Source organism: Mchenga conophoros, linkage group LG6, assembly GCF_057382185.1.
Source record: "Mchenga conophoros isolate Kocher_MC1m ecotype Shallow Benthic linkage group LG6, M_conophoros_male_GT1.1, whole genome shotgun sequence".
NCBI classification, from domain to species: domain Eukaryota; kingdom Metazoa; phylum Chordata; class Actinopteri; order Cichliformes; family Cichlidae; genus Mchenga; species Mchenga conophoros.
The window spans coordinates 35,811,964-35,837,951 of record NC_140531.1 but is presented as its reverse complement, the minus strand read 5'-3'; the positions used below and the strand labels follow the sequence as shown (position 1 = coordinate 35,837,951).

Genomic DNA, 25,988 nt, shown 5'->3' with positions numbered 1-25,988 from the left:
TGATCCATTTTTTGAAGAATGTACCAAATCCAAATTTGTGTAAAACTGCAAATAAAAATTTCCACTTTACCTGGTCTATGTCTAACGAGACAACTGTGGTTTCTAGTTTATTGATTGTGGAGCAATGATCTATTGCATTAAATGGTCTGTGTGTATTGTTTGCTAAGTGTCTATGCTTGATTAAACCTGTTCAATCAGGATGTATTATGAATGGAGTAATTTCACCTGCTCAGGTGAAATTAACTCCAGGAGGAGGATTTTTGGACTTCTGCTGTTTGCATCAATGTGTGTCAGTGTGAAATAAACCAAGTCAAGGGTAAACAGTGTTGGGGAGTAACGGAATACATGTACCACCGTTACGTATTTAAAATACAAAATATGAGTAACTGTATTCCGTTACAGTTACCGTTTAAAAAGGTGGTATTCAGAATACAGTTACTTTGTTGAAATAAATGGATTACACTGCAGTACTTTCCTGTTTCATTTTGTCGCAGGTCTGGACTGTTTGGGTTTTGTTTGACAGCTGTTGTTCCAAGCGGCAGCGTTACGGTTGCCATGGTTACAGGGCGATGCTCTCTCTCTCTGCGACTGTGTGTTTCCTGGGTGAGAGAGCGCCTTTTCGTTGTTGTTGTTGTTGTGCTAAGCTAACAGGCAGAATGCTACAAGCATAGCTCTAAAGAATGTAGCATCATGGGCAGTATAGTCCGTGTTGCAGGGAGAATGGACTGCCATACACGTTATTGGTCTGTGAGCGCGAGGAGGGAGAAAAAGGGGAGTGGAAAGGTACGAGTTGTCATCGAGGAAAAACGGCAGCTGGAAGCATGTAAATGTAATAATAACCACTTCAGCCAAGAAGAGTGCCTGACGAGCCCAGTTGTAAGTAAGCTATTAAGACTCGACTGTACACCGTGTTCGTGTTTTCCTCCGAAAACAATAAGTTCCGTTGGAGCAGCCTTTCAACGCCTCTCTCTGTCTCTGGCAAGAAAAGTTGACCCACACAACAAAGTAAAGCTATTTTTCGGCTACAAGCCGACAGGGACCCCGCCGTATTAGTCAGAGGTCCCTTTACTACAGTTCGGAGTCGCGGACCTTCAGTAATAGTAATAAATCACACAGCAATAGTACATTCACGTTGTTGTAAAAAGCATGATAATATATTAAGTAATCCAAAGTATTCAGAATACGTTACTGTCATTGAGTAACGTAACGGAATACGTTACAGAATACATTTTGGGGCATGTATTCTGTATTCTGTAATGGAATACATTTTAAAAGTAACCTTCCCAACACTGAGGGTAAACTATAGGTGCCACCAGTGACTATCTTTCTGTTGGAATGAGACAGCAAGCAGCCTGGTCCACCTTACGCCAAGAATCCACTTGCACCAGTCTTTCGTAGAGGAAAATGTTTTTCATCTGCATAAACAAGAAAAAAAAAGTATGACATTTGTGTCTTGGATCATAAATCAACTAAATTTTTCGCCTGTTTTACAAACCTCTTTGAGACTGGGCTTCTTTTTCAAGATGTAATCCCATCTAATAGATGTTTTGATATTTTCTGCGCACTCCTCCCTTTAAGACTCTCGCAGGGCCTAAATTCTTCCTCCAGGTGTCTTGATTTAATTTTTTTAAAGGAAAAAAAACAAAATGAAAACAATTTACATGTCAGTGCCCATCTCTGCTCTTTCCTGTGAACCAGCAGCCAATCTCTAATGTTGCTTTTGCTCAGTTTCCAACCCAAAATGTGTGCTAGTGTGCTCCAGCTTGCATTCCACGACCTTGTAAAATTCAAACAAACAAAGCCACCTGGCTTCAGTATGTACTACAGGAAAAATGTCAATCAAGCAGAATAAATTTTTCCTTTACACAGCTGCAGAAACCCTCAAGACTAACACCAGGGTCCTTGAGGAACATCTGTTTTTTTTTCTAGAGCGTGAATATGGCTTTTCCATACCAAATTATCTAAACTACAACTGCAAAACAAACACCTTCACATGTATCCTCGTCTTTTTTAAACATTTTTTTTTATTTAATTGTTTTTTAAATTATATCTATAAACGTCAGCCTTTTGCTCCTGAATACTGAGGTCGTTTATTGGAATTACTGAAATAGAAGACCCTTCATAGGAAGAACTAATATCCACCATGTACTGGACAACTGATACCTCAGCAGAGGTTATTTTGAGCTCAGAGTTACGCATTCAACTGCAAAAATAAATAGATTAATAGCGCAGCCTATGGAACCGAATCTGTTCAGATCGATTCATTTACAGAAGAGCCAGGAGCTGAAAAGTGTCTTCGCTTCAAGCTGATTACTGCAAATAAAGCTTTATTAACTATTTCGAGACCAACATTTTGAAGTTTACAGGGAAATTAAAACTCTAACAGCTGCTTAGGTAAAAAATAATGACTTTTTCTTTTTAAATTATTTTTCCCTTCACTCTTTTTTTGAGAAATAGTGACGCTAGGTTGCGCTTACTGGTCGTGCAGGTAATGTAAACAGGCTGCAGGGAAAGTGCAGCACAGGGGTGAGACGGACTTGACTCAGGGGGCGAACAGCAGCAGAGACGCCCACACAGACTGGAGGACACCGCGCTATAAAAATGTGAGTCGGTATTTCAGCGTCAGTGGGGATCCTTTAAAAGCCACAGTGAAATAGACAGGAGCCTTAAGCAATGGAAAAAACTCCGCGACGGACATCGCTGCAGTGGAGCTTGTCGAAAGGAAACATGACTTCTAATGAAAACAGATTTTTTCTTCTGGATTTCTTTGGACTATCCTTATGAATCACAAAGATAAACCAGCTGGACTTATAAGATAACTAATCAACTGTCGAGTGGTAAGTAATTTCTTCCATTTAAATAATAATAATGATGAAGAGGAGTAATAAAAAAGAATAAGTCTTTGTTCATTTTATATGTATTATTTTTTGTTAACATCTGTATATATGTTTCTTATTTAGTGGAAATGTGAACTTTTCTGAAAATATACAGATCAGTGTGGGAATTCTCATAGATTTAACAAAGTGGTGAGAAGAAATTGTGATAGGGTGTGTTGTGGTGCAGAAAAGCAGCTTACTGGCTGTCTCTGGGCTCTGTGGAAGTCTGAAACAGTAGGCAGGAGACAGCCCTAAAAAAATAATATTTCTTTCTGGTAGAAACTGGATCCAGTAATTGTTTTAATTAGTTTAAATTAAGGCAATTACTGTTACTGTTTAGACACCACAAACGAGGTATAAGGATTCTCTGTGTTAAAAAAATGTATGTGATTATGGAATGAAGCATCGTGAACAGTGAGCTGAATAATGCTCAGCTCTGATTTCCCCCAATATTTAGTCTTTTTTTTTTGTGTTGCTGGGAGTTCTGTTCTGTTTAACTATGTTTGACCTCCAAACTAAACCTAACAGTGACGCTCCACTTTGATTAACAAAGCACTGCAGTCCTGACAGCTGCCTCAGTAGCCTCTACTTGCTGTCTGTCATCCTGTGTCCTTTCATCGCTCAAGTGTGTCAGGTTGGGTTCAAAAGGAATATTTACAAATCAAAAAGAAGAAGAAGAAGAAGAACTTAAACATTTGTCATCTATTAAATATATATATATTAAATATATGTATAAAAGATTGAAAAAATGTTCCTGCCTATGATGAATAATTATAAGTACATTTATAAGACATTTGTGTGTCATACGACTATTAAAGTTCTCTCCTTTGCACTTCTTTCACATACTTCCACCTGAATCAAACTCAGTTATAAAAGAACAAGAGCCATATTCGTGGGGAACGCAATAGATGTGAAAACAATAATTTCCTTCTTTTCTTTCTTGTAGTGTTTTTGAATCTTTTAAATGTCAGCAGCCCTGAAATCTTAAAAGATGACCATTATAGGATGTCACGTAAAGGTGGTGCCTTTGGTTTCAGAAGCGGCTTTACTGCCTCTTGTCAGTGATTCTTTGGCCAGAGAAAGAGATGAACGCATTTCTTCTGAAAGCTATTGTCTCTTTTGGCGTTTTAACAATCTGCCAATATCTAATAGCCTACCCTCTAAGGGCTGTGGCTAAAGGACCACCTGACCTGGCACTGTCCCCCACTCAGGAAGATAAAACATATTTACGGTTGTAACCGTACTGCATTTTGTGCCCCAGAGTTCAATCGTGTGCTTCAGTGCAGCCACCATGCCTCATTGCAAGGCAGCCACGTCTCCCTGTTTATGCTTCGAGGCAGGAATTCTGTTCACAAATAAAACCGTTAGTCTCATGTTTTCCCCCACCTGGTTGGTTTTTGTGTCCTCCTGTGTCATCACATTTAAATAAACAAATCTGGGAACACTATTGTAGATGTTTGGTTGGGTTGGGATTTTCTGCATTCATTTTTTCCAGGGTATTTCCTGAACTTTTATTTGTATTTGTGTGAATAGTTATTACAGCTTTTGTTAAATCAACTCATCAATATCATTTTACACGGATCAACAGCAGCTTAAGAGTGCTTTATAACTAAATATGCCTTTTCTATCTCCTGCAGCCTCACCTAACTATGGATCTCACGACCTTCAGAGTTCAGAGATGTTAGCTTTGAGCCACTACAACTCCTCAGCCCCCCTGCTTCTCCCTCATGTGGCTAATGACAGTGGAGGGAAGGTGGAGGTCAGGGCTGCTGTTGAAGGGCTGTCACACCATGAAAACCTCACCTTTGAGGAGCCTACCGCTGGTGGAGCGTTCATTGTCATATTGTCCATGACACTGGGCATCATCTCCAACATTGTGGCCCTCTTCATCCTGGTTAATGCTTACTCCCTTCAGCGCCGGCGCTCCAAAGCTACATTCCTTCTGTTTGCCACGTCACTAGTGATTACAGACTCGATTGGCCATGTGATTCCTGGTGCCCTGGTTCTCCGACTCTACCTCTCTGGAGCTGCAAGGCCTCAGTATGTCAACTCCTCTGATGGGATGTGCCAGTTCCTCGGTGGCAGCATGGTGTTCTTCGGACTATGCCCTCTCTTCATGGGCTGTGCCATGGCTGCCGAGCGATGCCTGGGTGTTACTAAACCACTGCTGCACTCATCTTTGGTCACAAAAAGACGTGCAAAAATTTGTCTTTCCATCATCTGGCTGGCAGCCTTAAGTGTGGCCTTGCTACCCTGCTTTCAGCTGGGTTCCTACACCTATCAAGAGCCAGGGACCTGGTGTTTCATCAAAGTGCTCAGTGACACTAAGGAGGTGGATGTGGCATTTGTAGTATTGTTCTCTGGACTTGGGCTGGCCTCGCTAGCTGTGGCGCTGGTTTGTAACACCATCAGTGGACTGACACTGGTCTTCGCCCGGCTCAGGAGGCAGCCCGGCTCCCATCACTCAGCCAAGTCCCACGACATAGAGATGGTGGTGCAGCTCGTTGGAATAATGGTCACTTCGTGTATCTGTTGGAGCCCTCTGCTGGTGAGTGTCAGGAAGTACAAGGTTAAGAAAGAAAAGTCAGTAAGATGGTAGACTTCACCTGTTGTCTAAAAATAAAAAAAGAAAGAGCTCTTACGCATCAAATGTTCTCTCACACAGATGTTTCTACTTAGGTTGGATGATTAGCGACACTCTGAGCATGCTTGCCTTCATGCCCATACTGTGCTTTATTAACTCTCGTCAGTTTTATTGCAGCTGTTAGATCACAACAGCTTTACAGCTCTCTTACTCATTCTGGCAGCTCACTACAAGTGGATTTTTAGCCAGTATGTTTGAAAGCACCTATGTGGTGGTTAAGCAGTATTTTTACTCCTCAAATTTTTGGAGGTTTTCAAGTTATGTCACATAGTGCAACTGTGAGATTAGGGGCAAACTGAGAATTTTGGTTAAAAACTGTGAAGTTAGAAGTAATATTTAAAGTCACACTGCATTAGCAACAGGATCAGTGCTGACAAAGACAAAAAAAGAAAGAAAGAATCTTCTGTCCAAATGGCCTTGTTTCTGTAAAAACAAAACAAAACATGAAATTCTTATTTAACACATTTCTGAAGAGAACTGGATCACATTACACAGCTGGATCATTATGGGATCAAATGTCAGACAGGGAACAACAACTGCTAAATTAAAGAGTAAGTGCTCTTACTTTGTGTAAGTCAATCACTTTGTTTAAATATCAAGCTCAGTTAAGAAAACAAAAAAACAATGTGCAAACAGAGACTGAAGCAGAAATGTGGTCAGAAAGAAAGACCGCATATTTAAAAAGTGCGTCACATGCATAATAACAGAGGGATTTTGCACGCTATCAAGGGTTTATATAGGATTAGCAGAAAATGAGAATGGGAAAGTATCTCTCAAGTTAGACCTGCCAACAAACTCTAGCTTACATCTCAAGGAACAACAGCAGTCCAAAAATTCTTGCTCAAGCTTTCATGCAGCCACTCAAGTGAACTGTGCAGCAGTCCTCAAGGACAAAACAACATACCGTACACAGCTGGTATCTGGTTTGTATCATATTAAGAAGCTTACAATGTGTTTTTTAATTTGGTGATTTCAGTTTACTCAGATTGTCATTTGCTTGACTGACTCACGTAAAGATTCAGCCAAATTCTGTTTTACTAAAGTGAAATTATTTCCATCGGTTGCTTCCATCCTTCCATTTTCTTAACTGTTTATCCAAATTCAGGGTTTGTGTGGGGCTCGAGCCAATGCCACCTGACAAAAGTCAGGGCGCACCTCGGACAGGTGACCAGTCCATTACAGTTTCAAACTGGGCATGACAGGCATGGTGACTTTGTTATTTTTTGGTCAAACATCAGCACATTGCTGATAGTTACATATCAGTAGCATGCAAATTTAATGTAATGTAATGTAAGAAGGCTCAGGTGTTACTTCTGTGCACAAACATATATGAAGCAGAAGGTTTTTTGTCTTATGATACCTGCATGTGATCAGAGAATTTGCACTATCATTATTAAATAAATGGTAAATACAAGTGATCTCATTACATTGCTCTCCCTAAGATGATTGCATATTATAGATTTCACTAATTAAAAGTATTGGTATCAAAGCTGAAGATTTTAATACCAGGTATTAGGCGCAATGCAGTCCAGCTAAACTTTTACTCCTGCAGTCTCTACTTTAAAATATCAATAAGAGGTTAGTACAACTATAGCCAGACCTTATAAAGCAATGTCACTGTATCTATGACACTAAGGAGGGCAGAGTGGCATTCTATTTTTATAAACATTTATTTTGCTATTCTTTTAATATATTGTTTTTACTTTTCATTTTACTAACTGCAGTTTTATGTTTCATGTCTGCAGATCTTTGGCCTGATGTCCGTGATTCACTCCTACACGGGAACCATTGGACACAGCTTGTCATACTATGAAACCCTGATGGTGATGGGAGTGAGGCTGGCCACGTGGAACCAGATCCTCGACCCCTGGGTTTACATCCTGTTGCGCCGCACCGTGCTCCGCAAAATCTACCTCATCGCTAAGTGCCAGGCAGGCCTGAGGGGTACTATTTTGGGCCGTTGGGAGCCGTCCTCTTTTCCTAGCTCAGAGAAGAATGATGTAGATCAAGTCTGATCTGAGAGAAAGGCTGACATAGTAATTTGCGGATATATTTTGTTACCAGGTCAGTGAGCATATGAAGAACTCAGCAAAGATCTTTATAAAGAAAAGCCAACAGAAGAGCAGGATGTTTGAAAACACCTCCGTGGCTTTTAAACCTTCTCTAAAAAAGTGCTTCTTGGATTTAATCATCATTTCTCTTTCTCACATCATCAAAGTTTACCCTGAGTTCATGGTCTGGACCTTATAAATGAAAGCTAGCTAATGCTATGATTTTGCACAAAATATACACTTTTCTACTGTTTACCTGCATTGAGTGAACATTCCTTGTTATTATACCCTCATAAGGAAACTCTGAAGAGGACAAGGGAACGATTTAGGCCGCATATGGCTGCAGTACTAACCACGCTTTGTCTGGAGAAGCTCAAAGTTTTGCAGAAGTGCCACTTATACAGGGACTACATACAGTATTGCATTGATTTATTTGTACTCAGTTCTATCTGCTTTTAAAGACATGAATTGCACAGTTGGCATGCCTTCATTGTATGGTTGCAAAAGAAATCGGTTGTACTGGTTTTAACATTTGGAGGGAGCACCGTACTAAACCCAGAAGTATTTAGAGCGTATTCTGCTGAATGTGTTTCATTAAGGAATGTTAATATTCAAATACTGTGGAGTTTATGTATGTTTATATGCTCTATGTGTGCTTATATATTTCTTTTTGTGAAATAAAGTAAGAGGTTATAACGTAATACTTGAATTATACACTCATTTTTCTGAGTGTGTGTAAAGACTGAATGTAAATAAAAAACGATTCAATGTGATTTTATTCCAGAACTTTGTATTTATTTTTTCCCTAAGCTAGAAACAGAATCTTTTAGCTTTTAAAAAATGTTGTACTCTACTATCATACAGATGTCTGTGACATCAGTGTTTATTATTATTATTATTATTATTATTATTATTATTATTATTATTATTATTAGTAGTAGTAGTAGTAGTAGTAGTAGTAGTAGTAGTAGTAGTTCACCTACAACCACATAAAAGCCTTTTTATTTTGTCCTAGAAATGTCTCTAAATTCCTAGAAGATCTAGACTTGCTATTTCCAATTGCTCCTTCATTATTCTGGATAATGTTAAATATTACTGCAAAATGTTAAATAAATGAAATCTGATATTTATTTAACCTCCCATAAAGCTTTCAGTCCAATCATAATAGGTTTTGCCATCCAATCTTGGTGAGTGGACATATGCCCTATTGACCCTTTCTTATTTCAGCTGATCACAGGATCTGGACTGGTTATATTGTGGGGTACAGAGCAGGTAAAATAATTCAATCATGATCATGTTTCTTGCAAGTTTGTTTTTTCATTTACCCATACAGTGATTAACAAAATTATTAGACCACATAAAAACAAGAAAACACAAATATTTTAGAAATCTGTCAGTAACTAAAAGTCATGTTGATGTTTATTAGGGGAAAAAATAAACTGAATTCATGTTGTAATACCTACATTTGAACTGGCAAACTGGACTTCTCTGAGAAGTCCGAAACCAATCCAGCATAACATTCAACAACGACAACAACAACAACAAAATAATATTATTTTTTTTGTTCAGGACTCCAAGTAAATAACTGTAATTTCAATTTCAAAAAAATATTTTTATGTACTAATTTTTTGCTTTTTTATGGAACAGTAAGTTTTAAAATTTGTGGATAACAAAAATTTTTGCATAAAAAAAATATCATTTTGATAAAATAGCTTGTGAAGATGGATTAACATTACAGAAACATAAATAATGATTTTCGCAATTACCAAATTTTAAATTATTAATTTAGGGCAGTTGAGCCTTACATTGGGTGGTGATCTTATAATTTTGTTAAGCACTGTATGCAATGGAGGACACTGATACAAATTCTACATTTTTGTTTTTTGTGTATGCGTTTCTAAATTAAATACAGTTAACTTTATGTGTGTCTGAAATAAAATAAAATACTGACCTGTATTAAAATGGATCTCAAACAACAGAATCCTTTACAAGAACCATTTAGGTTAAGTTCAAACAGAAATATTGGACCAAATAACTGTTTTTAAGTGGACTGGATCATCTTTCCATCCATTTTCTAAATCACTTTCCAAGCTTAGGGTTGCAGGGAGTGGCTGGAGCCTATGCAGCTGTCATAGAGCAAGAGGCACAGAACAACCTGGACTGATCGCAATTGTATCAGATCATTTAAAACTAAAAAATAATCTGCATCATGAATAGAAAAAATTGATTAAATTAACATATTTATTCCTATTTGTTCTCCAAAATATTAGCAGCTAACAACATTGCATTATATCTTTGTTAGTATGAAGCAGGACCAAAGTCTAACCAGATTGCATAATGCAAACTGGTGAAAGCTGACATATTACAAAAAGGGAAATAACGATAGCAGAAGAATATGATGTGAAAAGGTAAGAGTAGTAACTGTGTGATGTAATGTTCCTCCGTGGATATTTTCAGTGTTAGATGTGGACTTACATCACACAGAACAGAAGAGAAAATGGATTCAAAAAAGAAAGATGGTCTGAGTTTATGTAAAGAGGAATTACTTTAATACTATACAAATATTTACTTGGGATGATCAGGGGAGTGGATATCTGAACATATACAACTGAGTCTGATGGCTATATTGGAAAAAAAAATTGACGTAGAGCAGTTAGTTCCAATAATTTTTGGTTTGTAACAGATAGAAGAGGCCCAAGAGGCTTAGATCCCAGAGCCATAAGTAGACACTGAGATCATCATATTCCACTTAGAATGTTTTTCCTCGAATAGTTAGGTCTCAGCAAATGGGTGGGTCAAGATCCAAATATAAACAGAAATGCATAATGAACTTCAAGAGAAGAAATATTGATGAACTAATGGATGACAGTCGAGCGATACCATAATGGAAAACTGGGAGACAGTGAAGGATTTGTGACAGAAGAAGTGGTATGCAGCTTTTCCATTGAGGATTATCTCCTTCCCGTCTGCATTCTCCTCCTGTTGCACTAGTCTGTTCTCCTCCTTTCCTCCTGCTTCAGAGCTCCTTCTTCAACAACCTTTGCCCAGTCTATCCTCTGTCCCTCCTCTGAATATTCAAGATTAAAGATTCAAGGTTTTTATTGTCAGTATAACAATATACACAGTATACAGCATATCAAAATGCCATTTCACCCCTTGCTAAATTTAAGTCAAATTAAAAAGATAAAAATGTACTACTACTAACCAAATATATGTACAATAAACAAAGACAGAATAAGAGACAATACAAAGTGGTCATGTGCAATTACAGTAAAGTGAGACTATTGTGCAGTGGGTATTGAATACCAGGTTCATGTTATGCTCACAATATTGTAGACAAGACAGGACGAAGACATGTGCAAGATGCAAAATGTGCAAATATATTGTAGACGTGTTCAATAACTATGTGACTGAGGTGTGCAAATAAGCATATTGTTCCAAGGTCTAGTTTGTAGTGCATTTGTGGAATGTCCAACATGGAACATGTTCAAACAAGTCATCCTTTTTACTCTTGCTTTTACTTTGCATTTATTTATTTATTTAGTTAGTTAGTTAGTTAGTTAGTTAGTTAGTTAGTTATGACATAACGCACACTCCGGTTCACCAGGTGGCGGTATACACCTAAACACGGTAATGTGCGACCCGCAATTAAACTAGGAGAAGAAGAAGCGAAACTTCACCGGAGTGACCGATCCTGCGCAGGCCTGGCTCATCTCAAACTAACCTAACATCCTGAAGCTAACAACGTTAAGGGACCTACACCTGTTTACTGGCCCGTTGACAGAGGTGAGCTCTAAAGACATAATCGAAATGTAATGCAACGTTAACAGCACTGACATTCTGGGTAACTTCACCTAGCTTGCTAGCATCCAGTCGCTGTAAACATAGGCTAATTGGCTGCCTTGACTTATGTGGATGGAATAATTATGGGTGTAAGGGACCAGTTTTTTTATTATTATTATCATCATTATTATTATTATTATAAATATATTTAGTTTGCTGTGAGCGTAGTTACTGCATCCTAACCACATGTCTCAGCCTGCAGCGTAACAAGTGTACCGCTTAGTTAACGTTAGCATATACATGGATAATGTCAAATCATCTGCTGCTTTATTGTGGTTGTTATTACACAGCCAATTGCCTGCTAACTGTTTTTAACAGTGGTGTATACTTGGGGGCGCACAGGTGGTAGCTTGGGTCCTGCGATCGCGACAGCATGGCGGCCGCTGCAGCGCCAGTGTGGGACGAGCACCAGGCATACGAGGAGCTGCTGTACTGGGACAGCCTGATACAACAGGGACACCGCCTCCATCCGCATGATTTCGACAGGTACACGCACATGATGCATGGTCCTGAATAAAAGATGCCCGAAAGCTAGCATTTGCATAGTACACTCTGTACTTTTCATTAAAATACAGCAACAGGTTCTGTATAAAGGAAAAAAAAAACTAATGAAATTAGGGCTGTGCGATATGACCAAAATCTCATATCCCGATATAAGAATTCTATCTTCCCGATAACGACATAAATCACAAAAATGTAACATTTTCTGTAAATTCTGCGACTCTCGGGAAGCTCGTCTTGCGGGAAGTGTTTCCAGCTGCGCGTCATGTAGCTGGAGTCGAGTGTTTTAACCGATGCATGAAACTATACATTTTTAGACATAAGTTGTAACAGCATAACTGTAACAGTTTTCTTTGTGAGTATTTATTACACAGCGTGCTGCGGGGAAAAGCCTGTTCTAACGTTTGAGTCTAAGGTTTATTTTTTAGCACCTGGCGGCTCTTTTTTTAATTCTCATCCGTAAATAATCTGCTCTTTCACGTGATTCAGTTTATTTTGAAAAGTCTCAACAGGATCTTGAGCTTTATTGTGAAAGGTTTGTGTGGAAAATAAACAAGCGGACACGCGATGCTGTTACCATCTTTGTTGCTAACCACAATGCATAAAAACAGGCGCTTGTCCATTGTAGTGTGGTTATATAAAATATAAGAGAAAGAGAGAACTTTAAGAAATTAATATAGCCACTACAGTGACCATCAAAACGATGAAAAAAATATTGCTGTAAACAGTTTATTTTATGACACCACAAAACAAACGATAGTGTAAAATGAACCATCCGATATATATCGTTATATCGAACAGCCCTAAATGAAATAAACAAAACACAAACTATGAAGAATAATCTCTTGAAGACTGAAAAGTCTCTTTCAGTCAGGCAGCTCATGTTCAAGGAATTGGTTCATTGCAAGCACAGAATAAAGGTTCACTCACATGTTGCCACATTGGCCTGTGTTCACACCATGCTTAAACATCTGGCTGGAGTATGCTTCAGGTTTGTTTGTGCATCTCATTGCCTCTCTCGCTTTCTTGAACACACACACTTTTTAAAGGCACACTTGCAAAATATAGGGAGCTTCATGACTTTATGTATTTTGTTGTTTTTTTGTTTTTTTAGGTAAGTCTTCTCTTAAATGGCTTTTAGATCTGTCAAATAACAAAGCAATCAAGGCTGCTGTTGTTGACAAAATATCTGAGTTTCATGTTTGGGCACAGTTTACATTCATCACATACTGGCACTAGTCAAATAATGTGGACTTTGGGGGGGTCAAACATACTTGAGCACTGTACGGAGTGTGCCTAGTGTGATTATACTTGCACAGCCAGTTTACAGACCTGCATTATACCTAGTTCTAAAGTGTGAAAAATTAAAAAAGAATACCACTTTTTTAAAATTCATTTTTAATCTAAGGTTAGTTTGTGTCTGGGACACAGAGTTTTAGACTTTAAATTCTAGGCTCAGTCCTTCCAAATATGCTTCCTATAAAATTGTGAGAGGCGAGTAAAGATCCCTCCCTTGCACGTAGGTATTGAGTGAGTGTTTGGGATGTCACGCAAGTAGAATAAGGCACATTATGTGTCTATGATGCGGCACAGTTCGACTTGTCTGCTGGAACAAGTCTGCAGCCTTTGAACAGCTCTGTCAGATAATGAGGAATAGATTTGTTTTCCAGTAAGCTAAATGCTTGTTATTATTGTGCTGAAAACAACCTTTATTACTCTATAGAAGAAATTGTTGTTATTATCATTGAAGCATACTGAGTAGATCAGCCGTTTCAGTGCAAATTTAAGAGCCGATACATTAACAAGAGTATGTTTCCCTGTCCTGTGAAATTAAGCAGAGATGGGCGCGTTACTGTAATCTGATTACTTTTTTCAGGTAACAAGTAAAGTAAGGGATTACTATTGCAAAAACGGTAATTAGATTACCGTTACTTTCCCGTAGTAACGCTGCGTTACTAAAACCGTGATTTTTAGCGAGAATGTCTCATGACAGTGACGTAAGCGAGTGCGACGTTCGTGACAACAACTGTGTGCAGATCAACAGTGCATCATATATCGAGTGCGGGAGAGAGTATGAGCGTGCAGCGTTTAAAGCGTGGAAGTACTGACCTTATTTTGAGTTTGATTCCATAAAAAGTGACAAAAACATTAGTGTCCGTTGTGCGTGGGAAGAAAACTTCTTTTTAAAGTGAAAAAAAACCCCTAAACTTCCAAGCAAGCACGGAGTGCGCTATGACGTAATGGGAAATTCACAGAGAAACTCGCGGATTCTTCCACTGACTGCTGCGGCACACCTGCACCAGGGTAAACCTCCGCCTATGCCACTCCTGCTGTACAGGTGAAAATAGAGCAAAAGCACCGCTAGTCTTTGATGTTATTTATTTTCTGCTGTGTTTTACTTGCATCTATTTGAAAGAGTAAGTGTAAACACACAAAAAATATATATTTTATGTGCTGGAATGTGCAGAAAATAGGTTTAAATAGGTTTAAAACAAATTTCTTCCAGTCAGAGAATGTTGCATATAATTTAATTTTTGCTTGATGCATAAAGTTAAAAGGTTAAAACTGATAAAACAAGTTTTAAAAAGAGACTTTTCCATTTGATTAGATTTTGTATGATGGATTATGCAGAAAAAGTAGAATTGGGCTGAAAGATCTATCACTTTATCACCTATTCAGGTTGTAAATCGTGTTTTTTAAAAGGTAACTAAGTAACTAAGTAATTAATTACTTTTGAAAATAAGTAATCAGTAAAGTAACGGGATTACTTTTTTGGGGGAGTAATTGGTTATTAGTTACTGATTACTTTTTTCAAGTAACTTGACCAACACTGAAATTAAGTGACATAAATTATGTCACTTGACACATGTCTTCTAACTTGAGCTCTGAAACTTTTCTTCATATGTTCTCAAATTCTTTTGTCTTCCAGATATGAGGAGTTGCGTTACTGGTATGACTGTCTGTGCTATGAAGAGGAGCTTAGACAGTACCATGACTACATTGCTGCTATCGAGCATATGGAGGATAAACGTTATCGTGAGGTTGGTTCTGTTTTGCCTGATAAATAGATACACTAGATAATCACAGGGTTTCTACTCCATTGTATTACAAACCCTGCAGCTTTCCATGTCTAAGTTTAGCAGAGGTTAACGATTAAATATTATTAAGTGTTGTCCTTCTGGTATTTCTATGATTTTAAACACACAACCTTTTTTTAAGTCTTTTTTAGTCGTGACAATATAACAGGAGAATATTGTCTCATGAATATCTTGTGACGTTAAGTTACTGTAATAAACCCCCATTTTGGTCACAGTAGCCGCCAGGTCCAACAACTTCCCTGGTGGAAACCCTGAATTCACAGAACATGTCGTATTTTTCCATCCCCATTTTGTTTCCCCTCGTTCTGCAAAAACATTGTTCCTCTTGAAAGCTGTCGCCTGTTTATTTTTCCTTTTTTTTTTTTAAATCACAGACTTCCTATTACCGCTATTACTCTATTATTATACTTCTTCATATGTCTTCACTGGAATATATCAGCAGCAGTAAAACGTAGTTTAAAAAATGGCTTTAATGAATCCTAACACTTACCTGTCATGAAATAATATTGCAATATGAAGTAATTATACATTTACTGTTATCTGCAGTGAGTTTCCTCCAGTATGAACTTTGTCTTTATTTTATTTTTTTTATTTTTTTTTCTATTTAAGGAATCTGCAACAACTCACGTACAGGCGGGCCCATATGATCGCTACGTGTTGGCCAAACATTCTGAAGTGTACCCCCCAACAGAGGAGTTGGAGGCAGTACAGACAATCGTCTCCCATGTGGAGTGCGCTCTCAAGACTGTATCTGACCAGATGGATGCTCCAAAAGATGACGAAGCAAATACAGAAGCACAGAGGTAAGAGAGAATAACCTGCGATGCTTTTAAAAGGATATCTGCAAGCTTTTAAAATAAATAAATAAAACTGCTTTTGTTTTAATATAAATGATTTAATTGGCAATTTTTATTTTTTATTTTTTTGCACCCCTCAACTTAAAGTGATGGCTCACAAGAGCGTGTGCTGCGTGGGGTTATGCGAGTTGGTTTGGTGGCTAAGGGACTCCTTCTGAAGGGGGACAAGAACGTGGAGCTGGTGCTGCTTTGTTCCAACAAGCCTACAGTTACTCTGCTGAAACAAGTGGCCGAAAAACTCTCTGCACAGTTAGAGGTAGAAATGAGTGCCTGCAGCATACTTTAAAAACACATGTCACATATTTTGACTTGGATTATTTTAATCCAGGTTTAACCGTCTTAATTATTTGTTCTCTTTTTTTAATAGACTAATTCACCTGAGACATATGCAGTCAGCCAGTGTCCAGGAGATGCAGCCATTGTTGTTACGAGCACCAAGGAGTCAGTTCTGACTCTTATTATCCACCTGACATCACCTCTTGTCAGGACAGTGCAAGAGAGTGAAACTGCTGAAGAAGAAGAAGAAGAAGGTGCGTATGTCGGCCCAGCCCTGATCTCTGTTGTCGGTATGCAGGCGCTGTACTGCTCCACTGATTTATTAATCTGCACTGACTGTTTGAAATCAAACCAGTTGTCCCATCTCATTAAACCTCAGTGGAGCTTGTACAGTGACCGTGTCAGACTGATGCCAGTGAACATTGACTCTTTGCTCGCACGAGAGTCCTTTCGTCGTTTTTGTTGCAAACTGACGTATGCAGGATATTTCCTCTGTAGTCACTGATGCATCCTGCTCATGTTGTTAGTGACAGTGCCTCAGTCATTTAAAACAACAACAAAAAAAAACTTGTATATTCTTGTTGTTTTCATGTTTCAAGTGAAGGCTTTTTTTAAGAATAACAAGTTCAAGCGCGCATGCATGATCCTTGATGCTGAACATGTGTTTGGAACTAGCTGCAGCAAAACTGATCAGCTGTTGCCTACCTTAGGAGGATTTACAGTATAAGGCAAAAAAATCATTGTTCAGGTGAATATTTTGGTTGGTGTAGTGTTTGAAAGCTCCTGTGTTGATTAGCGTTAGCTGCATTTATCTGGTAGTCTAAAGTTTATTTGAATTTCAGGGGGAGCCTCAGACTGAGAACCATATCAGTCTCAGTGCAGTTTTAGTCCATTTTAATACACTATACACTGGGACTGCACATTAAAAATCCTGCAATATTAGTAATAAAATTATTAGACTGGATAATTATTGGAGCTGTTACGTCCTGGGGTAGGATTATTAATGCTTAATCATTGTTGGATCAAACCATATTTACTCTGTTTCAATAAAACAATCATTTTAGGCAAAGGTCTAATTTAAGGTCAAGGTTTGGACAAGTTAAATGTGCAAGTTGATATTTTAAAACTTTAAGTTGTGTTTGTTAAATGCCACAGTGATTAAAATCCTTGCTAATATCATGCACCCCTGATGAAAATGCATATTATCAATTTAAATTCAGTCAACTCCACTCAACTCAACAGAGTCCAAGCAGAGTTGTGCATAGTATACTGTCCAAACATGGATCAGCCTTGTTAAGTGAGCAGATATTTTTTTCCCAAAACATATTTACTGTTGCATATTTACAGTGGCAGAGATTGATCTTGTTGATCTTTCACATCAATTCTAGGGGTAATAAATACTAACAAAAAATCATGGCATAGGTTACTGCACAAATTATTTGTCATCAGCATTGGCATAGATTATCAGCCGGTGTATCCCTAGCTGTATAATGTAGAACAAATGAGCTAAAACTTGCCCAAAGCTGGTATTTTTTCTTTGTTTGTTTTGTTGTTGTTTTTTGTTTTTGTTTTTTAATATAGTCAGTCTGTCATAAAGCCTTTTTTAGGCCACTTTTTTTCTGAGGGATTCATCAGTTTTGCTGCAGCGTAGGGCAGACGTAAAGCTTCTTAAATGCTTGTGATTTACAACTGATTACCTTTTAGTTTGTCAAGTTTTTTAGGAACGCTGGACCTTTGACCAACTGGACACACTGTCTCAGGAGGGGGGAGAAGCAACAAACCTAATCCCAGTGGCTCAGGGGAGGGGGTATTTGATGTAGTGCAGTGCATATATTTTAATGCTGTGCAATGTTATAAATAAATACTACAGCTGTTTCTGACAGTCGTCTTACTTCCGCATACACTGTGGAAAATATAATTGGGATCTCTTTTAGCAGACCTTTATGGTTGCTGGGACAAAACGTGTCTTTATGTAAACCCCCTTTCCCTGCTGCTGGTTGTTTGCTGGTTTTTGTTTGCTACTCCCTGAGCTGCAAGACAGAGACAACCCCCTTGGTCAAACTGTACCTTTTCTTCTTACCCCACCTCGTCAATAGAAACGCGAACAGTCAACGATCCGCCGGACGTTCTGGACAGGCAGAAATGCCTAACTGCCTTGGCGTCTCTCCGCCACGCCAAGTGGTTCCAGGTTTGCATTCACGTCCTTACTTGTACATCAGGTTGAACTGTTTTCCTTGAGTGATCTTTTATTTCCTGTCCATTTAGAGGACCGTAACAGTTTTTGCTCTCAGTTTTTGTTCATATTGTTAATGATCTTTATAAAATGTCTAAATTAATGCTCATCTATACCAATGACAGAAGTGGATAAATCATTGGTATCGACATGAGTACATGTCGAGAGACTGAGCTCTCTCGATTTCAACGTCAAAGGTCATAAAAGGCTAACATAGCTTGAATAAGTTTTACTTACTGTTGATTTGGAGAAGGCTCAGTACTTATTACTCTTCTGTGCTTGGGTTGTTTTGTTTTTGTTTGTTTGAAATCTCAGAAAGGATTCCATCACAGACAGAAGCTCTGCTAACCTAATGGGCTTTGTTTCTGCCTCCAGGCAAAAGTTAACACCCTGAATTCTGCCGTCGTTGTGATCCGACTCATGAGGGACTTGTGTAACCGCGTTCCTACCTGGACGCCACTCTCAGGATGGGTGAGGAAACTCTTTGTGCATCTACTCCGACAGCAGCAAAGCGGAGATTTGTGTTTAAGTCATTTCAGCTGCTTTCATCCTGAAGTGTCGGTTTTGTCTTCTTGTCTCCACATAGCCACTTGAACTGCTAGTGGAGAAAGCTATTGGTACATCTGAGAGATCACTGGGAGCGGGCGAGGCCCTCCGCAGGGTTTTAGAGTGCGTAGCCTCAGGAATACTTATGGAAGGTGAGATTTTATTTGAGTTGTGCAACTTGCATGTAAATTTATACACTGAGCTGACATTCATGCACCAGTTGAATGGTATTTGTGCACAGATGGCCCTGGAATTAAAGATCCTTGTGAAAAGGAAGCTGTTGATGCCATTGGCTATTTGACTAGGCAGCAGTGTGAAGACATCACACAGAGTGCTCAGGTAAGGTGAGCCTGTAGAAGCACCCACACACATGTACACCTTTAAAATTAAATCAACAAATTAGTGCATAACTTTGATGTTTTTCTTAGTTTGCCTTGAGGCTGTGTGCATTTGGACAGATGCACAAAGTGTTGGGGATGGACTCTAAACCTCTGAGGTCACGAAAATCGCTGGGAGCAAATTACAGAGATGGCATGGGTGGGCTATTATTTTTTTTTATTTTTCTTTATTTCCTGTGTTCGAAAAATCAACACTTCCATCAAATCTCCTTTTTTTCCCTTTTTTTTTTTTTTTTAATAACTGTAGCCCAGATACCACCTGTTGGACAACTGAACCTGCCAGCTAAGAGACCTTTCACAGACGTGGACACAGGAGAAGAAGACACACACCTCAACAGCAAACAGAGAAAGTTTCTCAAGTTCCAGAAACGCTTTCAGAAGAAATCCTGTGAGTAATGAATGTCAAATTATTCACTGTAACACAAAAAATACTGCTGTAAAATCCCTTTGATCTTTAACTGTATGACAAAACACAGACTTGGTATTGTGGAATAAATATTCTGTATGTTTACATACATGAACATGCTTTTCTGGCAAGGTGTACATAATTTCCTTTTGCCATAATATTTCATTCTGTTTATCAAAATAATTATAAATGCTATTAAAAGTTAGATTTACTTTTTTAAATCTTTTGGTGTCCTTGGATAGAATATTTAAGTCACATAAGCTGAGTAGTGCTGTGAAAATGACAACTTTGTGACTCCTATGTTAATGTGACATTTGTCTTTTACTCTTTATGCTGACTTCTGTAGCCTTATTTTTCTGTGTGTGCTTCTCAAAATGAATCTGTTTGCTCATTTTGTTGTTTCCTTGTAGTCACCGATGATCTTACCATGAATGCCGTGATGCGTCTGAACCAGTACAGACCTGGTCTGGATTACAGACTTACATCTCAGACTGGCCCAGTTCACGAGCCGGTCTTTACAATGGCTGTCGATCTAAATGGAAAGACGTACGAGGCAACGGGGCCTTCCAAACGTGCCGCTAAGCTTAATGTAGCCACAAAGGTAATGGTGTTTGTTATCTACACAAGCTGACTTTTAGTATAAATACTCAGTACTGTGTTCTTCTTGGTTACTTTTTGGCTGATGGACTAGTTACTGTTTATTGATTGGTTCCATACATTTTGCTAATTGATTGTTTGTTTAAGTGCAGCCCAACTTGTAAGTTTGAACATTTGTAAAGTCAGACTGGGCAAAGAAATCAATGTTGTTTTATGTGTCTTATAGTTTTTTTACTTTCATTTTTCACAGGTACTGCAAGATCTCGGTCTTCCCACAACTTCTGAATCTAAATCAGAGCCCAGTAGTGAAAATGAAGGAAGCCAGGACTCTGTTAAAGCTGTTGCACCGACTTCTTCTACATCTGAAGATGTATGTCGTTGAGCTCTCTTTGGACTCCGTATTTACAAATGCATCCTAAAAGTTCCCACAGAGAGAAACACTTGTGCATTTCACCACAGTTTTTTCTTATGTGTGCTTGCTGTGAACAGACTGGTCAGGGTCCAATCTTAACAAAAAATGGCAAGAACCCTGTGATGGAGCTGAACGAGAAGCGCCGCAGCCTGAAATACGAGCTGTCGGCAGAGACGGGTGGCTCCCATGAAAAGTGCTTTGTGATGGAGGTGAGTCAGCAGTATTGTATACAGCAAACAGAAATCAGGTGTAAAGTGAGCACTGCACTGTATAGCAGCTTTGATATCTTGGGCTTTGTAAAGGCAACTGTAGAGCCAAGTAAAGATTTCTGTATTTGTGTTTAATCTGTTAAGTCCCATGTGGGTGGGATTATTTCAGAAAGAAGGACAGAGGTGGGAGATAAACGATTTCCTTTGGTCCTGTGAGCCATTATTCTGGACAGGATTCTTCCCAAAATTAACAGCATATGGTCTGTAATAGATGTTTAAACTCGGCAGGATAAACCCAAACTAATAAACATCCATAGATCAGAGGATACATTAGAGTTACTATAATGAGCTGTTAGGCTGTGCGGGTGTAACAGGCGATTTGTTGGTGGTGGCTTTCCACTCACTAAAATTCTAATGTTATGCTATGCTGCACATGTGGAGGTTCAGCAGAACACTGTAGCTATGTTTTTGCACTGCTGCTCAAAAGAATAGACACGGCGTGCACAACACACATTCTCCATCTCCTCTACCAGCAGGAGTCACTCTCTGTGTATAAATGCTGTGACATGCTTCATAAAATCCTAAAATCTTTTCTCCTCATTTCTGTCTCACAGGTGGAAGTTGATGGGCAGAAGTTCAAAGGACGAGGCTCCAACAAGAAGGAAGCAAAGGCCTACGCTGCCCTCGCTGCTTTAGAGAAGCTGTTCCCAGATGACAGTGGACTTTTAAATAACAGAAATCCCTCAAAGAAGAAAGTCACCTACACTGACATGGTAATGTATCCAACTGGTGAGCTTTAAAATGCACAATTCAAGCAATTTAACTATCAGGCTGTTTCAAAATGACATTTTTCTCACGTTTCCTTTTTGACAGCACATCCCAGGATTCGGCACCATCCGCGGCATCCCTTCAGACTCAGGGTCCCGTGGCTGGGGTCCCCACAGAGGGGGTCGGGGCAGGGGTCGAGGCAAGCAGTTTCCAGCAGGACCCAGCTATAACAAGAGTAAGAAACTTTATGCTATTTACGAGTCAATTTAATCATCGTAGGAAACCTTTAAACCTGTAAATGGAGTTTGCACTAAATGGTGATTTCTTGTTTTAAAAGCCAACTACAGTTATGAGAGCAGCACTGGCACAGGCTATCGTAAGTATCTGAATGTCTGTTAGCTTTATGCACTCTGGTTTTATGTTAGGGTGTGTGTATTTGGTTTTACATGTTTTTTGTGATGTACACTTTTTTTTAAATAAGGCTTAAATGTCATGCAGAAGCTTTGCTGATTCGTTGAAAGGCATAAGATGCCTAATTACAGTTATATGTGATGGATATATGTGATGATGCATGCAATAACAAGGCTAAAAGACCTTTTTTTTTTTTGTAATTATGTTTACCAAAATTTAAAACTTCTAGGTAAACATTCCAAGATGTGTTTCACTTATTTATCTTTGTCCCAAAAAGTTGATTCTGTTCTTCTGGGCGTAGCTTTTTCAGTTGGAGAAATGTTTCAGCACTCATTCAAATGACTTCTTCAGTCTCAGCTCACTGCAGGTTTCCAACCCAGTACATTTGCATAAAGACTGAAACTAGCACCACTGGTGAAAAATGGCCTGGAGGTCAGTTTCTTGATCATTAATATGCAAATTGACATGACCATTGATCAACAAACATTGAGAAGTGATAGTTGGTCAATGGCCATTCACAGAGAGTTAGGGATTGGCTGCAGTCACAGTGTTGTAAGATGGTGCCCTTAGGCCCCCTGCTTGATTCAGAGGTCTTTCCCTTTTCATGTAAATGGTCTCCTTGACTCTGCGCTCAAACCAGTGTTGCTCCCTGCCCAGGATGTGTACATCCTCATCATTGAAAGAGTGTCCACTGGCCTGTAGGTGTGAATAGACCTGTGGGTTGTTTGGTTTCCCCAGTGTATAAATCATGGCAATGGCTTAACATCCATCCATCCATCCATTCTCATCCGCTTTGTCCGGGTCGCGGGGGCAGCAGCCTAAGTGTGTGTGTGTGCAATGGCTTAACAGCGTACGCTAAATTACTCTGGTTGTGCCGGGGGACCCGATACTTAGGGTGGACCAGTTTCTGCCAGAGCACGTTTTGGGGGTTGAAAGCCACAGAGATGAGGTCTCAGCCGTTCCGATACTCCTGACACATAAGGGATCACTAAAGGTTTTCACTTAGGTAACAGTTGTCCTTCTTCTCTTCTGGATTGCCTGGAGATTTCTTTAGGTGCCCTCCCACCTTTGACAAATGTCCAGCTGGGATAGCGACTTTCACTCAGGGCTTTCTTCAAATGATGTTTTTCTGCTTCCCTGCTACGCTATGTCCAGATAAACAGGATCAACTTTTTGGGATTCCCTTACCTGGATGATTGAGCATGCATCAAGATCTTTATCTTTATGTGTGTGGTGGGGTTTTGTTTGTTTGTTTGTTTAAACTTGAACAAGCGTGAACTGTCTCGGTTCTATGATTTGCAAATAGATCAACAGTCACTTGTAGTTGTCGTCAGTTGCAGCTCTAGGATCGTGTCTTTTAAGAAAATGGCACTTACCTCTCATTTACCTCTTGTTTCTCTTATCTTAAAGATAAATTATATGGCAATAATGGAGCCACTGCCACAGCCAAAGGTACCGCCCCCACCACCTCAGCCTACGGCACCTTTTACCCCGAAAGCACCACCATCACGTACTCATCCCCACCCGTCTCCAGCTCCAACACCAGCACCACGAAAGAAGAAAGCTACCAGTCAATGCCGCCTCCTGCTGATCAGGAGAGTCCGTACAGCTACGGCTACGGAGATGAGAAGAGAAAGATGCTGACCCAAGGTGGAGACTACTCTATGTACAGCACTGCTTACCCCAGCTCTGTCACCGGGGGACAGAGTTATAATAATTATGGCAAGTTCCTTTTCTATTTCTTACAGTAACTTCCCGCTTTTCCTATTTCTTTATATTTAATCTTGATTTATACATATAAATGATCTGGGGTTATAAATGTTTCTTCACAGGCTGGGAAAACCAGTCGTCCTGGGGGAATCAGGGGTACAGCATGTACCAGGGATTTGGAGGACACACCCAGGGCTCATACTCTGGATACGGCGACATGAATTACTGATCATAACATCACTGGTGCTTTTTATTATGCTTACATGACTCCCTTTTTTTCCTCATGTCTTGACTGCTTCGAGCAATGCTATAAGGAAGGATAGGCCTGTTTCCCAGCTCTGAGCTCCTGCAGATGCCTCCTCATTTCCTCAAGGTGGGATTTAAGCAGTTCAGAGTTCCTCTGTGATGGCAGAGGGGGAGGAGAAAGAGTGCAAGGAAGCATGTCAGCATAATGAAATATGTAGTCTTTCCCACCTTGATGATTAGGGATCATCCTAAGGTACCTCTCTTAAAAAGAAATAAAAAAAGAAATGCTGGTGTTTTCTCTGAAACTGGAATTCTGCTGATCTTGTTTGATACTCTTAACCTCAGTTGTCAGTTCTTTTGACAAACCAGTAAGCCAGTTTTAAGTTACGTTTCTTTTATCTGTAGCCTTCATCACGTCAATGTTGACATGAGTGTTACGTTGGGTTGTTTTGTCTTTTTAATGTAGTGTACTGGTTCTGTATCAGTATATTTTTTTTATGTAAAGCTGCTTGTTGTTTTAAACTGAAGTCCTTTCTGTCTCATAAAAACGCTCTAATCCTTGTACAAATAAATGACTTATTTTGGAGCTGAGCTTCTGACCATCAGTTTCTTAATTACAGACATTGCAGAGATCTTGTTAGTATGATTGTTGGCATTTTAAGAGCTTCATCTTATTCAAGCTCTGACATGTGACAGCTGCAAATGATTTGTGCATGCACAGCCAGACTGCTGTGAATGCAGGACAAGCATACGGCACCCACGCGCTCCCTACCTGCGCTGCTATCAAAGCTGACAGGAACCCTCACTGACCCGTAATTAGAGGAGTGTAGTTAAAAGTTATTTGAAAATTTAAAGCACATTTTGCAAGCTTGATCCAATATTAGCACTCCCAGTGAAATTTGATAAAGATTAAAGGAGGGGGACAAGTGGAAGCTCCAGAGATGAGGGTTTGCTGACTGTCGGCAAAAACAAAAAACTTAAGGACAGCAAATTATTAACAGTAAAACTCATCTTGTGTTTTTGTTTTAGCAAATGAATATCGCTCGAAAACAACTTTAGGGAATTGAGCTCTGTAACCACACTAAAAGGAGAACTGCATACTTTGTTTTTGCATTAGTATGTGACACCTCTAGGTGTGAGAGACAATTCCAGTAATGTCTTACAGCAGTTTTTCTTGATAGAGGCTTCACATACTTCAACCTTTTACCAAAACTTGTGTGAAACACTGTGAAAAAGTCTTCAACCTCTTTTTTTTGTTGGATATTTGTAAGACTTGCGTGTTTCAGATCAAGCAAGTTCTAATATGAGATAAAGATAAGGCCCGTTTTTAGGTGATGATCGTCATTTATTAAGGGGAAAAAGGCCCAAACCAAAATGAACTAACTGGGATTAACCACGTTTTTTGGAAAGCATTGTGAGTCAGTGTTTTCAGTCGTTATGCAAATGTAGTGTTTGTAAGGTTGGGAAAGCTGCAGTCAGCTGAAACTGAAGTCATTTGAATGGGTGATCAAAGATTTCAACCAGTGAAAATGCAACGTCCAGACGAAAAGAATCAACTTTCTTTGGTTCATGTTTAATGCTGCAAGACTATATTCAGCAATTTGACCCATTATTTTACTGAACTTAGTGTTTTACGTGTTATTTTGAAGTTATTCAAAAAGCAGGAAGCAAAAGATGGAAAGAAAACAAGCTAAACAGGAAAATCTGAATAATATTGAAGTGGAAAACATGTCTGGACACCAGCTATATTAACCACAATAGATCACATGTGTGCCCTTATGACCTTCTAGTCAGTGTCTGAGCAATGATCATGCCTCTCCAGCGTGTCCCGGGGCTGGTCCTCCTACATCCTCTCCTCCAGGACTGCTGATAAAAGGCGAGGGGGGAACAACGATCACTCTGAGGG

The 25,988-nt window shown here is 39.2% G+C and overlaps 2 protein-coding genes across 5 annotated transcripts; both read left to right on the top strand.

The window, feature by feature from the left end:
• Positions 1-624: 624 nt before the first annotated feature.
• On the top strand, positions 625-8,327 carry LOC146573183 (prostaglandin E2 receptor EP1 subtype-like). Of its 3 annotated transcripts, XM_085278730.1 has the most exons (5): positions 625-876; positions 2,489-2,837; positions 4,514-5,424; positions 7,266-7,464; positions 7,585-8,327. In XM_085278730.1, the coding sequence occupies exons 3-5, from the start codon at positions 4,555-4,557 to the stop codon at positions 7,590-7,592; spliced, it is 1,077 nt and encodes a 358-aa protein (XP_085134856.1). In that variant the 5' UTR covers positions 625-876; positions 2,489-2,837; positions 4,514-4,554; the 3' UTR covers positions 7,593-8,327. The 3 variants fall into 3 exon arrangements, with proteins under 3 accessions (XP_085134856.1, XP_085134854.1, XP_085134855.1); XM_085278728.1 differs by having other exon boundaries at positions 7,266-8,327; XM_085278729.1 differs by lacking the exon at positions 2,489-2,837 and having other exon boundaries at positions 7,266-8,327.
• A 2,904-nt stretch (positions 8,328-11,231) lies between these two features.
• On the top strand, positions 11,232-24,674 carry LOC146573182 (interleukin enhancer-binding factor 3-like). Of its 2 annotated transcripts, none has more exons than XM_085277802.1 (20): positions 11,232-11,357; positions 11,757-11,900; positions 14,845-14,956; positions 15,623-15,816; positions 15,958-16,126; positions 16,238-16,400; positions 18,243-18,334; positions 18,755-18,850; positions 18,966-19,077; positions 19,167-19,264; positions 19,354-19,462; positions 19,571-19,711; positions 20,140-20,330; positions 20,577-20,696; positions 20,816-20,947; positions 21,562-21,720; positions 21,821-21,950; positions 22,053-22,091; positions 23,537-23,848; positions 23,959-24,674. In XM_085277802.1, exons 2-20 carry the CDS (start codon positions 11,788-11,790, stop codon positions 24,063-24,065), a joined length of 2,589 nt encoding a protein of 862 aa, XP_085133928.1. In that variant the 5' UTR covers positions 11,232-11,357; positions 11,757-11,787; the 3' UTR covers positions 24,066-24,674. The 2 variants fall into 2 exon arrangements, with proteins under 2 accessions (XP_085133928.1, XP_085133929.1); XM_085277803.1 differs by having other exon boundaries at positions 11,733-11,900.
• The last annotated feature ends 1,314 nt before the right edge of the window (positions 24,675-25,988 follow it).

Coding starts and splice junctions, on each gene's coding strand:
- LOC146573182 (XM_085277802.1), top strand. CDS start 11,788: ATGGCGGCCGCTGCAGCGCCAGTGTGGGACGAGCACCAGGCATACGAG. Junction 20,948..21,561: donor AAAAGTGCTTTGTGATGGAG/GTGAGTCAGCAG, acceptor TCTGTCTCACAG/GTGGAAGTTGATGGGCAGAA. Junction 21,721..21,820: donor AAGTCACCTACACTGACATG/GTAATGTATCCA, acceptor CCTTTTTGACAG/CACATCCCAGGATTCGGCAC.
- LOC146573183 (XM_085278729.1), top strand. CDS start 4,555: ATGTTAGCTTTGAGCCACTACAACTCCTCAGCCCCCCTGCTTCTCCCT. Junction 5,425..7,265: donor TCTGTTGGAGCCCTCTGCTG/GTGAGTGTCAGG, acceptor TCATGTCTGCAG/ATCTTTGGCCTGATGTCCGT.